At 37.0% G+C, this 17906-nt stretch overlaps 2 protein-coding genes across 2 annotated transcripts; one reads left to right on the top strand and one right to left on the bottom strand.

Annotated features, from left to right (window-relative positions):
* Window positions 1-6310: 6310 nt before the first annotated feature.
* LOC126882725 (matrix metalloproteinase-18-like) lies at window positions 6311-7915 on the bottom strand. The gene has a single exon (XM_050647712.1). The coding sequence runs from the start codon at window positions 7913-7915 to the stop codon at window positions 6311-6313; it is 1605 nt and encodes a 534-aa protein (XP_050503669.1).
* A 7576-nt stretch (window positions 7916-15491) lies between these two features.
* LOC126882724 (uncharacterized) lies at window positions 15492-16748 on the top strand. Its single transcript, XM_050647711.1, has one exon. The coding sequence runs from the start codon at window positions 15492-15494 to the stop codon at window positions 16746-16748; it is 1257 nt and encodes a 418-aa protein (XP_050503668.1).
* The last annotated feature ends 1158 nt before the right edge of the window (window positions 16749-17906 follow it).

Here is a 17906-nt window from a genome sequence, read left to right as displayed (position 1 = left end):
AATGTTTTAAACACAATTTTAAGGAAAATATTAGAAATTATTTATTAAAATTGAACAAACACGGTAATTAAATGTATTTTTTCTACGAGCGTGCAAAAATGTCTACTTTCGCCACGCATTTTAGTTTAGAAAGTTTCACTTTTCCGCACGCGTGTTACTTTTCCGCACGCGGTTTTTACTTTTCCGCACGCGTGTTAATTTAGATATGTTAATATGGCCTTAAAGTAATTATAATACGTGCAATAAACTAATATTTAGATATTTTTTACCAATTTATTTCAAATATATCTTATTGTGTTCCTGTTTTAATGAAATTAACGCGACAATTCGATGAAATAAAATTATTTTGACATAATATTCGAAAGTCAAATCGGTAGACAATAACAGTCGTTTTGAATCATCCTCATGGAAACCAAGATCGTAGTCATGCTAACTAATTATATTGAAAGTTTGGTTTTGACAACCTTCAAAGAATTAATTTGTGTATGTATTTTCATATTAATTAAATTTATTGATTAAGATTTGGTAATTTTTTTAAGACTCTTAGAAAAAATATTGTTCCTAACTCTTGCAGAAAGTCTCTTTTCCGCACTCGACTGCTTCCCGAACTCCCGCTTCGCGTCGTTCGGCAAATTGCAGTCGCCTGCGGAAAATAATGACTTTCTGCACTTGTTAGGAAAATAACTATTTTTTCTTCTATTATGGCCTTTGGATTATTAAATGTTAATAAACCAATTTTGGCGCGCTTATCATGTTTTCTTGTTGCCGCCATATCTGAAAATTAATCTGAACAATCGATGTCAGCCATATTTCTTACCTTCTTTTTTTCTGCTCCTGAATACTGCACTTTCACTAATCTCTTTTATATATTTAAACTGCATCTTTTGCACAAGAACTTTAAAATTTTTAATTTGAGTAAAATAATATTTTTGAGAAATTTTTATGTAAACAAACTGGCGAGGCAATTAGGCATTCCAATGAGCTGTCAAACATGGCCGGATGAGGGCAAAATCTAATGTTTACATCGACATTAATTTGTAAAGAACATCCTGTTTGGTTGTTTTTTATGTTAAATGTGTAGGGAAATCTGCGAAATTGTGATAACAAATTAAATATGAAGTGGTTTATCGCCTACAGAACTGAATTATCCCATAGTACTTACCAGTTTGTGTCAATAACTACTATGGCATAATTCAGTTCTGTAGGCGATAAACTACTTTATATTTATTTCCTATCACAATTTCGCTGCACAATTAACAATAAAAAACAATACAACAGGATATTCTTTACAAAAACTGATGTAAACCCTATATTATTAAATTTTTGCCCTCCTTCGGCCATATTATATCACGTGGTTTGGAATGGTCAATTTTAAATATTCAGTAACGGTTAACAATGAATGGAAAATTTTGTGACATAGAAAGTAACGCCATCTATTGAGAAAACCATCTATTGAGAAAACTAGTAGCGTCATCTTTTGAGAAAAGTTGGAACTAATTTTACCATATAAAATTTAAAATGGCTTAAAATTCCAACTAAAACTCACTGCATCCATGTTAAAGCTGTTGAATATTGCATTGACATCGAGTCCTGAACTATTCTGAAAATTTCAGATCTCTAGCTAGTTGAGAGGTATGTTTAAAACCGATTGCAAGATTTTTGCCGGACAAAGTAACAAAAAGACAAAAAGACACACAAAGAACACGCAAAGTATATAAAAACGTAGTAAAATACATGATGCCTAATAAATTCTTTATAAATTGTTCCTTTTTATAAATGCGGCGGGGAATAAAAATTAATTATCTACAATCAGATACAATTTTAAAAAATATTTAACTATTATAATATGAAATAAAACCCTTTTTTGTTATATCATAAATCCTACCATTTTAACCCTTCTGCCACTGACTTCTTAAAACGTTAAACACTAAATAGTGTAAGCCCGCCTATGAGTAGCTTTAGACATTCTTTAATTTTCAGGCGATCCATTTCAAATTATTATATTTTTATTCCGCTTTCGACAAAAAGACTTTGTTAAAGCCTTTCCATTATTTTCCTTCCTTGGGTTTTCTTTCTGGAAATTTGTAGCCTCTTTTGTGATAAGAAAAGAGAGTGGCTCTCTCGGCTTCAGGATTATTTCGCTTTTTATTTATTATTATGGGATTTATGCTAATAGGTTAGAGTTTTATAATGTAAAATTGCTTCCAAAACATCTTGTTTCTTTTCTTGTTAGTGGTTAAAGGCATTTCCACCAGTTCTTTATTTGTATTGGAAAAAATTAACTTGGTCGTATAAAAGTGTCTAAATCATACTAAATTGGTAATTATTATCGAAGAAAATAGTAACTGAAACAGGCGTTTTGATCAATAATCGATAGGTTTTGGGTTCAATCTTCGTTATATATAAATAATTTTTAAAGAAAAAAATCATTAAATTTACTTGTAATTAATGGCATAATTATGCAGATGACACCGTTATTTTTGCAGACAGTTTGAACAGTTTACAGCATATAATACACAAAGTAAATAAAGTAAGTGAAAGAGTTGGACTACAAGTAAATGTATCAAAAACTAAATTTATGGTCATCAACAAAAATAAAATTAGAGACGCCCAACTGCTTATCAAGAATACACCATTGGACCGAGTAAAACAGTATACCTATCTTGGAACAATAGTAAACGAGCAATGGGATCACTCACAAGAAATAAAATGTAGAATAGAGAAGGCTAGGAGTGCATTCAGTAACATGGCCAAACTCTTTAAAAGCCATAATCTTAATCTGGAGATAAAAGTAAGGCTCATATGATGTTAACTATTCTCAATATTATACTACGGAGTTGAATCCTGGACACTCACTGAAGCGTTGGAGAAAAAACTTGAAGCCCTCGAGATGTGGCTATACAGGCGAATCCTAAGGATATCATGGACGGACAAGATAACCAACGAGACCGGATTACGAAGAATGGGGAAATAAACAGAGGTGATGTATACCATTAAAAGGAGAAAGAATATCTCGGACACATAATGAGAAACGGCACTAAATACAAATTACTGAAGGTAATACTTCAAGGCGAAGTATTTGGAAAGCGAGGAATTGGATCATGGTTAAAGAACCTGGGGAAATGGTACTCCACAACAACTAATCTATTTAAAGCATCAGTTAATAAAATAATTATAGCCAGAATGATCGCCAATATTCAAAACGAATAGGCATCAAAAGAAGAGAAGTAATTTGTAATGATATGCCGATATGCTGAACACGCCTCGACACTGGGAACCGAGCGATTCTCTCAATTCGCGCAGATGCCCCCACCGAGTTCCACCTCTCCGAGACAACACCGGCACACGGATATTTAAGAAGGTCGCAAGCAGAAATCAAGCAGTCCTGAATCTGAACGACCGTTCTGGGCTCCATAACCAGCCAAGCGAAGTGAGCGAGGCAGGCCGACCTGAGTCGCGACGTGCACTGTATTGACGTGATTCGTAAACTTAGGCAGGCCAACTCGAGACGAGACGCAAGGCGTACCGAAGTGAGGTAATTTGCGACTCGTAATTCAACGGAGGCAAGCGTAGTGAGCGAGCCCCGATAAATATATATTTGAATATCGCTCTTAATTTTGTTCTTCTGTTACAGACGCCCATCCGGAGGAGGACTTCGCTGGGACGAAATAGAATATTGAATTATTATTTTGACTTAGTTTGTACATAATTTAGAATTAATAGATTTGCTTTGTTTTCAACCTGTGTTTTACTGAGTGTGTCGTCCTAAAAGAACTACCCGTTACAAATTTGCCGCCCGAGCAAAAGTTAGAATATACGCAAGTATTTCGTTACTCGACGCCCGGATAATACCAAAATTGCCGACAGATAAAGACACAGACTCAGTATCAGGTACCACGACGGGTACGTCATGGATAAATCGTCTTTCCAAAGAGGAAGTACAGCGCGACGCCGAAAGGTGCGGATTGGATTCCAAAGGAACCGTTGACGAGTTAAGGTTGAGACTCGGAAGCTTTTATAAGGATCGCGGGGAAGCGACAGGAACAATCCCAAAAGTAGATAAGTAAGGCCGGTTCCCGCTCACCGTGGGAAAAAAGTGAGCCAGAATCGGTATGCCGGTTCCCGCTCACCGTGGGAAAAAAGTGAGCCAGAATCGGTATGCCGGTTCCCGCTCACCGTGGGAAAAAGTGAGCCAGAATCGGTATGCCGATTCCCGCTCACCGTGGGAAAAGTGAGCCAGAATCGGTATGCCGATTCCCGCTCACCGTGGGAAAAGTGAGCCAGAATCGGTATGCCGATTCCCGCTCACCGTGGGAAAAAAGTGAGCCAGAATCGGTATGCCGATTCCCGCTCACCGTATGCAATATAATCATTATCATCATCATCATGACAATGGATCATTCTAGGGGGGTAACAATGGGCCATGCTTAACATATATAAAAATGCAATATAATCATCATCATGACAATGAACCATTCTAGGGGGGGGTAACAATGGACCATGCTTAACATGTATAAAAATGCAATATAATCATCATCATCATCATCATGACAATGGACCATTCTGGGATGAAGAGCATGACAATGGACCATTCTGGGGGGGTGACAATGGGCCATTCTTGGATGAAGAGCATGACAATGGGTCATTCTGAACATGTATAAAAATGCGAAATGCTATACGATTATCATATATAGGGCTGAAAATATAATATTTGTACAAATTATGAAAAATCGAATAATTTGAAATATTTACAAAAATATTTTAAGTTGTTTATCAACATTCCGGATGTGGATGGTTGATAAGGAAAGAGTGCAGACGTTATTTTTGCAACAACAGGAATCCGTTAAAGATATGACAAACCACAATGCTAAAAGGCCGGATGGAGTCGGATGATAACATGTAACCACAGTTGTTATTTGTGTAAATGTTATCGCATATTTTTAAACCCACAAGGTCTTGTTTTTGCAAAACATGGAAATCTTATCTCTGAAATGAACAACGTAACCGTGAGAATGTAAACATGTGATCACGTTCGTGTTGCGTGGGGGTAACGAGCTGCGGAATCCTTTAAAAAACAAATCATTGACATTGCCAAAACGGCATTACAACATATCTTCTTTGCTAATGATCCGATTTTGACGTATGAGGTATCAAATGAAAGCGGTGGCGACACAGATGGCAACTATCAATTCTTCTTCTGTCAACGTTCAACATTAATTGCCAATTCTTCTTCTTCTTTTCCGTATAGTGCCTAACAGAACGTGACAGTGCCTAACAGAACGTGATGTGCATAACGTCACGTGAATCACGCGACGTAAATAACGTGACGAGAATAACGTGACCTGATGGTTTCTAATGGCCTCTAATGGTCTCTGCTACACTCTATTCCCTAATGGCATAGACTATTTATCTTTAAACCATCCTAACAGTGTACCTCTTTAACGTGACATTTTACCGTGAATAACGTAACGTGAACGACGTTCGACGCAGGAGATGTGCTCCAAAGTTGGAATTTATTGAGACATTTCACGCAGAACATGATCAGTACTAGTATGAATCCCATCGAGTACATACATAGGGTAATGGAGTTTCAAAGTAAACTCAGCCTGTTAAATAAAGATATTAAATCATATGAGGATTTAAAACAAATTAATAGCCAATTCAATAGTCTGCATATTGAGGGGCAAACGTGGAGGTCTGAAGAGCAGCAGCAGCAAGGTCTTTACGCCTTTAGAAAACTACCACAAGCTACATATCCGTTAAGACGTATTCAGCCTACACCATGGGAGCCACCAACAGCGAGAATATGAAAAGTGAAATAGACAATGTCTTGTGTAATATTAGCATCTGTATTTATTTTATTTTTGAAATTGTAAAAAGAAAATTTCAATCTTCATGTAATATAAGACTTGATCAATAAATAAGGTGTTTAAATAAAAAAACCAACATAATCTCCAACATATTTATTAATACATAGAAAAAATTACAACGGTATTACAGTAGAAGAAAACCAGTGTCGTAGACGATCCACATTTCTTTCGGTGCATGAAAATAGACCAACAGCGTGGCAGGGGTTTGTAGCAGGACCAACGTTTCCAGTAGCAAGAGGCGTACCATCAAACTTGCAAACATCAATAAGAAGGGGAAAAACTCCAAAAATGTGGCATTTCTTGCTTAAAAATTCGGCCTTTTGTTCTCCTCGGACATATATGTAATCAGCGGCATACAACAACTTGGTTTCAAGTATTTCATTTAGTTTGGACAATTCTACATCTCCATAAGTTTTTATTTCATGTTATATATTACAAAGTTATGTATAAAAAGAGCCAACTTTATTCAGTAAATATTTCAACTGTGTAATCAGGCTGTCATCTGGACAAGGAATTCCGAATAAGTTCCAATTAAATCTGCCAATTTCGATGATCTTCTTTGTAAATTCATTATATTTGTAATACGTGCTGCCATCTAGAAAGTATAAATGTCCATCTATATATTTAAATACCGATTTAACGGTGGTCGGTACTCCAGGGAATATGTCCTTTATAAGTCCTCTGCTAATGACTAGGTCTATTATGTCGTCATATTCAATGAATGCTGTATTGTCATACCATATATACGTCTTTCCTGTATGAGTCTGAAATACAACGTTTATCTCGGCATGGGGTGGTAATATAAACAGAGGTATATCTCTTGAAATAGTTATGCTGGGAAATGATACTGAGTACATAGTATTATTTGATGTAACAATTAAGTTACCAGCCGTATTCTGAAACACATACGAAATATTTCTTATTTGTTTAGGTAAATAAGTACTCAAATGGTCGGGATTATTCGGTACCATGTGACCATTTAGATCATTCTTCCATACAAATCCATCATGTATTATATACATATGATGGTTCTTAAACTGAGGATCATATGCCAGAAAGAGAATATTAGGATATTCAATAGCACAAAAAGGCGGTGCAGTTTTCGTTGTTTGGTGAGGTATAATCTCGGTTGGTATAGGACGGGGTCTTGTAGTATGCACCCTCGATTTATGCGATCGAGTTGATGTACTAGCCTGTGTAGGAATATAAGATGTACTTTTTCTCGGTGTTGCCTGGGTTGATGCACTAGTTTGCTGCGTAGTAATATATGTACTTTTGCGTCCGTATAAAGCCTCCATACCGTTAATATCATCCTGAGTAATAGTGAGTAATTTATGTGAATACCAGGGATACATTACAGCATTCTTATCGTTACTATGCGATAAACCTAAACTGTGACCAATTTCGTGAAGAATAACCATAAAGAGATTGGCAGAATCATAATCTGTATCGTTCACATTATAACTCCATTTTTCATCCAAGTCTATATGTATTTCTACGCAAGTATCATTAATGAGGGGAAAATATGCATGTGCTAATTTTCCACCACGACCATCAAACTGCTGTCCACACTCTCGGTTACCCATACAGTTGGAGCGAAAATAATGCTTTCCTTTAACGGCTGTTATAGTGATATCTGGTGTCGGAACAGGAAGAGTTACTCTGCTAAAATGCAAATTTGAAACATCTTCCCACATTTTAAAGGCTCGTTCAACTATTTGAATTATATGGTGCGCTCGATCAGCCTGAGGAAAATACCATCGTAGATTATGTTTATACCATTTTCCAGTAAGAGAGTAATCGTTTTCACCAGTTTGGCATCGAGGTTTTTGCATTAATGCTATGGTTTCATCGTTTAATGTACCATCAACATATAAATTATATCGTTCTTGGAAATGTAGGAGCGTTGTATTGAAATCTGCTAGAGAACCATTTTCTATATACCCATACTGATGAAAAAACCTCATAGCATCGTCTTCGGAAAAGGCGTCGGTTGCTGCTATAAAACGCAGGAGTAGCATACACATGAAAAACACCTCCATCATTGTTTACATACAAAAATAGACTAACCTATATTTGTGTAAGCATCAATTTATATATAATCCCATAAAACATATGATAGAGTGCCAAAGAGACCTTATACATAACATGCTGTTAAAACAGACATCATAACGTAATTTGCCATTCAAAATCCTGTAATGTGAGGTGCTACATGATAAGATTTGACATATAATGCGAATAATATAAGATAGAGGGTCAAAGAGGCGTTATACGTGACATGTTGTTAAAACAAACATCACAACGTAATTTGTCATTCAAAATCCTGTAATTTGAGGTGCCATACGATGAGAGTCACCTTACAATGCTAATAATAAACGATAATGTGTCAAAAGGGCGTTATACATGACATGGTGTTAAAGCAGACACCACAACGTAATTCATCATTCAAAATCCTTTAATTTGATGGGTCACACATTGATTTCTGATTATCCATTCCAAAGATACATGGTACATTGCCATAACGGCCTAAGGGATAACTTGGTTGAACTGTAAATGCTTCTTCGTATATCCTAGGCCGAACGTCACCAACATAAAATGAATGTTTTAAAAAAATATATCATATTTGTACAAAACTAATAATCAAAGACTTGGAATTATTTTTATATAAATATTTTAAATAAAAATATGTTTAAACAAAGTGTTTGTTACCAGCACCGGATGTAGTCAGATGATAACATGTAACCACAGATATTAGTATTATAAACTGTTATCAGTATTCGTTAACCGCAAAAATTATGTTTTTCCAGGTTTTGGTTGTATTTAATAAAAATAAAAGACAACATATTTAATAATACCATTTATTTTTTACATACAATCTGTTAAATCATTTACAAGTCTAATTTTATAATAAAATACATATTCTCTTAAAGCTAAACTTAACAAAGTATCTGGACAAATAGCGCAATATGCGTTAAAGGCTTCAACTGGTCCATACAAAGAGTCTTTGACATACAAATTTTTCTTAATGAAAGTTGAAAGGTTTATATAGTATTCGCGAAATTGTAAACTCTTCAACAGCATCACTTTATGGGACATCATGCTCTGGTCTGCTTCTAGAATTTGATTGACCTCTCCTTCCCATAAATAATATTCGACTCCAAATTTCTCAATGGTTACTAACTTTACATTCTCCATCACCAATTGTCGTAGTGTGTAGAAATCACCGCACTTTAATTCGATGGGGTCATACTCATCGGCAAAAGTAGGTAGGTCTGCTTGGAAAAAATCAACCAGTCTTTCTTTAAGCCACTCAATTATGGTTGCCCACTCGTTTGTGTGTAAACTGATTTTGTTACAAGTACCATGACGATACAGCATGATGGATGGTGAAAAATCTCGAGCTGGAGATAATCCAATTTTGATGTTGAAAGAGCTCATTGGATAGGTAGATTCTAATAAATAATATGGTTCATTTGTGGCAGCTTCTTCAAATTTTGCCAATACTCGATCTAATTCGGCGTCAGGACTGGGTGGCTGACTGTCATCATCATCATCATCATATTCTACACTAAATGATTGACTATCGTAGCCGCTATCTTGAGAACACATGGTGTTGTAACTGAATATGCCACTGTCAGGAGAACTCATCAGGTCTGTTGGAACTACGTATGCCGGTTCGTTGTTGAGAGAATTTATACTGTTCCCTTCCCCCACTCTTGCGGGCAATCCTTTTCCAAAAAATGTATTGCTACGCGGCGGATTAAAAGGTAGATCCTTAAACTACATCTGAACTATTGATCCAACTGTTGTGTTTGCTATCCAGTCCTAGCCATTTAACATACATCTTGGTGCCTTTTCGTCTAAGTACTTTTTCAACCAAGTAAATGTCGGGATTTTTCGTTTTCTGCAATTCTTCTTCGTAAAACCCACCGCTAATCGGCGCACCTTGCATGTCTTCTAGCAAATACGTTATGGGATTTGTTATCTTTACTTGTACAATTCTAAATAATTCTGTAGTCCAATTGGGCGTGAAGGCCTTTTCAAAGAAATGTTTTGCCTTTGATACACGTACAATGTCGCCAACTTTAAATTTTCGCGGGCCGGCAATCTTTAAGTGACTATAACTTTTGTGCAAAATAGCTTTTTCGTTGGATTTGTTGACCTGAGAAGGTTTGTATCCTGTTTTACTATGTTTCGTATTATTGTATTCCTCGGTGATTACAGGTAGGGCGTCTAACCATTTGTATGATCCATGTAAACTGAAATACTTGTACAACTTTGCTTTCAACGTTCTAATAACTCTTTCACAAATGGCAGCCTTTTTAATCGTGTAGGTGCTGTAATGATTAATTTCGTGTTTTTTCATTAAATTTTGAAATTTTTTGTTGTAAAATTCCGTTCCCTGATCGGATTGTAGGTTCTTCGGCACTCGTTGAGTATGGGCGAGAATGTCCGAAAATGCCCGAGTAATTTCCTCACCTGCCTTAGTCTTTAGAGGACGTGTCCATACAAATTTTGAAAAACAATCAATTACAACTAGTATTAATTTATAATTTTTATTCTGGTGCGCATAAGGACGCATTTCAGCCAAATCCATTTGCCACAAGTCATCGAGTCCTTTGATTATTGTTCGTCGACGAGGATAGTTTTTGCGTGCATGTTTATGCAATTCGTTCACCACCTGTTCTTTAGACATTCTTATATACGACTTTCAATTGCTTTTAGGCGAGTATCTATATTCATCGAATGAAGATTGTCTACTACACCCTGTAATGCTGCGTTCATTTCTTTTATCGTCTTCTCCATCCGGTCTACTTTCAACGAATTTTTTGCAACTTTATCTGCAGCCATGCTAACGTTTTTATCTATGTCATCCGAATTGTTGATGATGTCTTGTTTAATTGTAGCAAGAGTACCATTAATTTCGTTTATTTTAATTTGCATCGAAGCATCATGTGTCTGTAGAATGGGAATTGTAGTTTTATGAAGCTCTTTTCTTACTTCATTAAGGCCGATGGTTAAATCCTGTATATCATTAGTTTTTTGCTGCAACAACTTATTTACATTATTCTCCGTATCCTTTTTTACTGTATTTAAATCATCTTTGATTATTTTTTGCAGCTTTTGCTCGAGAAGTGGGACTGTGGTTTTATGAAGCTCTTTTCTTACTTCATTAAGGCCGATAGCTAAATTATGTATATCATCAGTTTTTTGCTCCAATATCACACCATGTGCTTGAATTAATGGCAGGTGTACGTTACGCAACTCCATTATTTGAGCATCAACGTATTTTTTCGTTGCAGCATCACCATTTTCCGATGGGTCCTTAACATTACAAATTTTTACATGTTCGGCATTAATATTACCGTCAGAAGTATGTGGAAATGTAACTCGCATCACCTTTTGGGCGCTACCACCACCACCACGAGAATGATGACCGAATTTGTCGACGCTCATAATGGAAATGATGTTGTCATTCCCAGTTACTCTATTATATTAGCTTCTTTTAGTTCATTGATGATAGCCACGATTTCGTTGTCGTGAGATGTGTTGCCGGCGTCTTTTGAAGCCACCAAGAGTTTCAGCCGATCAACTAACTCATTGACATCATCCCAATAAATATACTCTAAGGGTGCAGCGTTGTATGTTAAACGAGAGTCATCCAACCCCGTTCCTGTGACCGTAGATGAAGATGCTGACCGAGCTGTTTTCGTTCTGGGTTCAAGTTCTTTTTGTGATCGAGTTGCATGCTTTTTCATTGTTGTCTCAGATGGTTTGAATAGAGGTTTAATAATTGCATGGTATTTTTCTCCGCTGGACCCTTTAAGACGTCCTAAGGCATCCAGATGAATTTCTGTGTTAATCAACAGTGTTTTATACTTTTGTAAATCGTCTTCATTATACTGTTCTGGGCTGGCATAAAATAACAGGTGGTATAGGCCTGGCGTACCACCTAACCTACGTTCTTCAAAATCACGTTCTCCAATTATTACTATGTCTCCATTGGTTTTGTCAAAGTTTATTCGACGTTTTCCCAATATCCATCCACTAATAGTATCATAAAATGGACCATAGTTTCTATCGATTTTGTCATCTTTTCTCAAATATTCTTTTATGTGCTTGTGACTTAGTGGAGGATAGCGGCCGATAAATTCTTCTGTGGCATCCATCGGAATCTCGTTAGAACCGGAGAGTGGCTCTTGAATAATGTTTTCATCAGGTGTCGCTATATCGGGTGCATCAAGAAATACATCCTCCTCATCCTGCTCCTCCTTTTTCACCTCTTCTTTTTTAACTTGTCTAAACTTGTTATCGATAGCATGATGTAACGTTTTTGATGATTGAGCAATATCCTTGAGAGGTGTCGAGATTGGTTTAAAAAGTTTATTTAGTGACTCATCTCGTTCAGTCTTGCCTAATTTCAATGCCAAATATTTCTTGCGAATTGCTCTAGCCAACTCGGCGACTTTCTTCTTGCGCATGGCAATGGCAACCGTATCATCTGACATTTTGTTGACGACTAAACAATTAGCTTACAATTTTATATATTTATCAAATCCTTTGCGGTATCGACCATTGTTGAGGGCAAAATCTTTCATAATTACCAGCGTGCCATACCTGTCACGCCAACATTCTGAACACATTTTTTTAAATTGATCAAATGACACGTCTGGTGATACGTGTTCATCAAATATATGTTTTAAATTTATCTCGTCTTGCTTGAATAATACAATCATGTTACAATTGTCTCTTATTAGCTGCTTCGGTATTTTTGAATATGTTTGGCATAAATAAGCGGCATCGATATCTTTATGTCTGCACATGGAATAATACTCGCGAATCTTCTGCTGTCCATCACATGCAACATCGTCAAATAAGAACACTGAGTTTGCTTGAGCTTCGTCTGGACCGATAATTTCTTCATTGTCTTTGAATGGAAAATACCCAACACCTTTAACTTGCGCTATTACATCTTGCAGTAGTTGGTATTTCGGTTGAAAGAGGGATTTCGAATAAACATATACATTTTTGAATTTGGCGCCATTTGGATTAAATAAAAGTGATAGCATGACATTAGTTTTTCCGCATCCACTTGGACCGCAAATAATGGCCCTGAATGAGTTTGGTAATAATTTTCCATGTTTACTGGTTGTCACTTTCTGGACAATGTCTAGATTATCAATTGGCAGCGTCTGCTCTTGTTGAACGACCTTCATCGTGTGACATGTGTAGTAAATAAGTACGGCAATATATTATAGATGTCGCCACTTGCATGTCATCAGTCCAATGTTGGTCTTCGAAGGAGGCGGTCTCGTGAACACTCTCATTAATAAACTGCCGATTGAGCTTCATATTCCTGGTGGTTATCAGTATTGTGGACCTGGAACAAAACTAAAAAAACGTCTTGCACGCGGAGATCCAGGAATTAATCCATTAGACGCAGCGTGTAAACAGCACGATATCGCTTATTCGCATCATACATCTCTCGAAGAACGCCACAAGGCCGATAAAGAATTGGAAAATAGAGCCTGGGAGCGATTCAAGTCTAAGGACGCTAGCTTTGGTGAAAAAAGTGCTGCTTTAATTGTAACCGGTGGAATGAAAACCAAAAGAAAGTTGGGAATGGGACTTCGTCGTGGAAGAAAGGGACGTTATTCTTTCAATCGAGATGTTGTCTCACAAATCACAAAGTCCATGAAGAGAGGAGCATCGTTACAAGATACTGCTTTGACGGCTGTACGAATAGCAAAATCGGTAATTAAAAGACTTGGCGGTCGCAAAGAAATTGATGTCCCACGAGTATTGCCACTAAAATCTGGAGGTTTCCTACCCCTCATACCTCTATTTGCAGGTCTTTCTGCTTTGGGGGCTTTAGCCGGCGGTGCAGCAGGGGTGGCGAAGACTGTGGTTGACGCAAAGAATGCCCAAAAGAAATTGGATGAAGACATACGTCATAACAAGGCGATGGAACACATCGGATCAGGTCTGTACCTGCGTAAGAAACCCAGAGGTGGATTTGGCTTGTATTTGAAAAAAAACTTCCATTAAAGCTACCCAATCGTCCGCTGTACGACTTGGACATTGCACATTACGCAAAAATGCTTAAAATACCGCATTTTCGAGGAGTTTTCATGAATGACACTCTGCCTAGAGACGGTCCTCGACAGCGAGAATGTGCAATAGTTAACTTGGATGTGTCCACACATAACGGAACACATTGGGTAGCATATAGAAAGACAAACGATGACGTAGAGTATTTCGATTCATTTGGTAATCTGAAGCCGACCAAAGAACTTGTGAAATATTTGGGTGCACGTGCCAGAATTTTCTACAATAATCATCAGTATCAAACTTATAATCAAATCATTTGTGGACATTTATGCTTAAAGTTTTTATATAATGGAGCATATTAAAGGCATGGAACTGCTTATGGATCACATGTTTCACAAAAAACGTTTTGAGGAATTCAGTAAAGAAGAACTACAATTAATACCGCTAGATTATATTATACGAACTGTAGAACCTATAGAATTGTTATATATATGGCATAAATTGCCGGGAGAATATCGAGGAGAATGGAACTTGCAGATACTACTTCCGTGCTTCGTACATTACAACAGGCCAGATTGGAGGACTCACTGGGATGGACCAGCCAATTCTCAAGCATCTTGCCATTTATGTAAACTTGCTTTGGAACAAATAAAAAATATGCGAACATAAAATTGATTTTTATTCCGCTATATAACCTATTAATCTATTGGTATGAATCAGTCATCATGTCGCAGTTGTTGAGAGTAGTTAGTACCAATTATACATTTTCATTTCAACCTTTCACACCAATCGTGTTGGATCCGAACAAAGATTATGAAATAGCTCTTCGTGCCTTTCATTCCTACAACAGTATACCAAACATTGAAAATAACAAGTTTTATTACTACAATGACAAAAACCAATTGACAAAATTTGATTTTCCCGATGGATGTTATGAAATTGTCGATATTGAAGAATACATACAAAAGAAACTGGGTGCTGGCAATGAGCTTCGACCGGAAACGATATTTAGTCTAAAACCTAACCACAACACGTTACAGTGCCAAATATTTAGCAAATATAAGATTTCGTTTAAGCAACCAGATAGTCTTGGTACAGTATTGGGATTTTCTCCGGCAATACTTCCTCCCGGCAAAACATATTCTTCGGATCTACCTGTTAGGATTATTAAAGTATCTAGCATACGCTTTGAATGCAACATTAGTACCGGAGCCTTCGACGGTAACAGACCTGGTCACACGATCTATGAATTTGTCATACAATCGAATCCTGGGTACGCAATTGACGAAACTCCTCACAATTTGTTGTATTTACCCGTTGTGCCACAGCGTGAACTTACCAATATCACTGTCTTGGCTCTCGATCAAGAAGGACGACCTGTAAACTTTAGAGGAGAAGAGAGCACGTTGGTTTTGGAACTTAGATCACGAGGGAAATGGGCCTAGTAATAAGGCCATCTACTGCTCCAAGAACGTCATTAGTTGTGCAGCAGTCTAAGCGGCAACATCTTACGTTCGCAAACAAATTGTTTTTACAATCACTTGGTTTTAAACTACAAAAATGACAACAATGTATGGAAAACGAGCACGTTCAGACAGCGTAGTAATGCCTCCAATATTTGATATTTATCGTAAGCCAATCTTTGATGAATCAATTCGAAAGGCTGAATACCGAACTTATGCACCATTCATCAAATCATTCAACTGCAATGATATTGTTGAATTTAGCATTAATCAAGTTGACTCGTTTTTTGCCATGAGCGAAACCCTGTTATGCATTAAAGGATCACTTGAAATAACTGGAAATGGCGATGTCAAACTAGCAAATAATGTGGGTGCCTTCCTTTTCGATTCGTGTACGTACAGCGAAAGCGCAAGGGAGATGGAAACAGTGCGGGATCCTGGCATCGTAAGTGCTGTACGTGCCATGACATGTTATACTCAAGAAGATTCTAATTATATGGTTATGGCTGGATGGAATTACCCTAAGGACCCAATTCTTAACGATACTTCATTCAACATACAGATGCCTCTTAAGCACATTTTTAACATTTTCAACGATTATCCAATGATTACGTGTGGTCGTCAAACAATAAGACTAGTTCGAGCTCGAAACGACAACGATTGCATTGTCATTAAAGAAAAACAAAACGCTGACAAAACTACAACTGTTACAACCGCCAAGATTAAAATTACCAACATTGAACTCAGAGTGAAGCACATATTTCCAAATGATGAAATTAAATTGGAACTCATGAAATCCATTCAACAAGATCAGCCTATAGTTATTCCATTTAGAAAGTGGGAATTGCACGAATTGCCTGCCATTACCAAAGGTGCTAGGCGTGAAGTTTGGGCTGTTAAAACTAGCACATCCGTTGAAAGACCACGTTATGTCATTGTTTTCTTTCAAACAGGCAAACGTAACACAATCACATCTGATCCCACATTATTTGACAATGTCAGCATCCAAAGTATTAGATTATCGTTAAATGGAGAATACTGGCCAAACGAGAGAATGCAGTTGGATTTTAACAAAACTGACTACAACGAGGCCTATTTCAACTATACCGAATTTTACCCAAGCTACATACATTCCCAACAAAAACGACCTCTACTTGATTTCTTAGCTTTCCAGCATCATGCGTTGTTCGTTATCGATTGCTCGAAACAAGAAGAAAGCATGAAAGCATCCACCGTTGACGTAAAACTCGATATTGAAGCGTCTACTGGCTTTCCCGCCAACACCAAGGTCTATTGTATTATTATTCACGACTGTGTAATGGAGTACTTCCCTCTCACCGAAATTGTAAAAAGTCTAACTTAGACGCATGAGGTGTCAGTAGTACACGAGCAGTCATCATGAGAGTAGCATTCATAGATATTCAGGGATTCGATGTGGACGGGTGGTTTGTTCCCAAAGAACTTACCATCGAAATAGGTTTTAAACGAAGCCATTACATATTTTTACCTCCGAAACCATTCAATGCGCTAAGTAATGAGGATAAGAAGACGGCATCATACGTGGAGAAAAAACTGCTTGGTATTCGATATTCTGATGGAGATGTAGAATTGTCCAAACTAAATGAAATACTTGAAACCAAGTTGTTGTATGCCGCTGATTACATATATGTCCGAGGAGAACAAAAGGCCGAATTTTTAAGCAAGAAATGCCACATTTTTGGAGTTTTTCCCCTTCTTATTGATGTTTGCAAGTTTGATGGTACGCCTCTTGCTACTGGAAACGTTGGTCCTGCTACAAACCCCTGCCACGCTGTTGGTCTATTTTCATGCACCGAAAGAAATGTGGATCGTCTACGACACTGGTTTTCTTCTACTGTAATACCGTTGTAATTTTTTTCTATGTATTAATAAATATGTTGGAGATTATGTTGGTTTTTTTATTTAAACACCTTATTTATTGATCAAGTCTTATATTACATGAAGATTGAAATTTTCTTTTTACAATTTCAAAAATAAAATAAATACAGATGCTAATATTACACAAGAGATTGTCTATTTCACTTTTCATATTCTCGCTGTTGGTGGCTCCCATGGTGTAGGCTGAATACGTCTTAACGGATATGTAGCTTGTGGTAGTTTTCTAAAGGCGTAAAGACCTTGCTGCTGCTGCTCTTCAGACCTCCACGTTTGCCCCTCAATATGCAGACTATTGAATTGGCTATTAATTTGTTTTAAATCCTCATATGATTTAATATCTTTATTTAACAGGCTGAGTTTACTTTGAAACTCCATTACCCTATGTATGTACTCGATGGGATTCATACTAGTACTGATCATGTTCTGCGTGAAATGTCTCAATAAATTCCAACTTTGGAGCACATCTCCTGCGTCGAACGTCGTTCACGTTACGTTATTCACGGTAAAATGTCACGTTAAAGAGGTACACTGTTAGGATGGTTTAAAGATAAATAGTCTATGCCATTAGGGAATAGAGTGTAGCAGAGACCATTAGAGGCCATTA

This window comes from Diabrotica virgifera, chromosome 3 (assembly GCF_917563875.1).
Source record: "Diabrotica virgifera virgifera chromosome 3, PGI_DIABVI_V3a".
Taxonomy (NCBI): Eukaryota; Metazoa; Arthropoda; class Insecta; order Coleoptera; family Chrysomelidae; genus Diabrotica; species Diabrotica virgifera.
The sequence above is the reverse complement of the archived record's forward strand: the minus strand, read 5'-3'. Positions and strand labels throughout refer to the sequence as shown.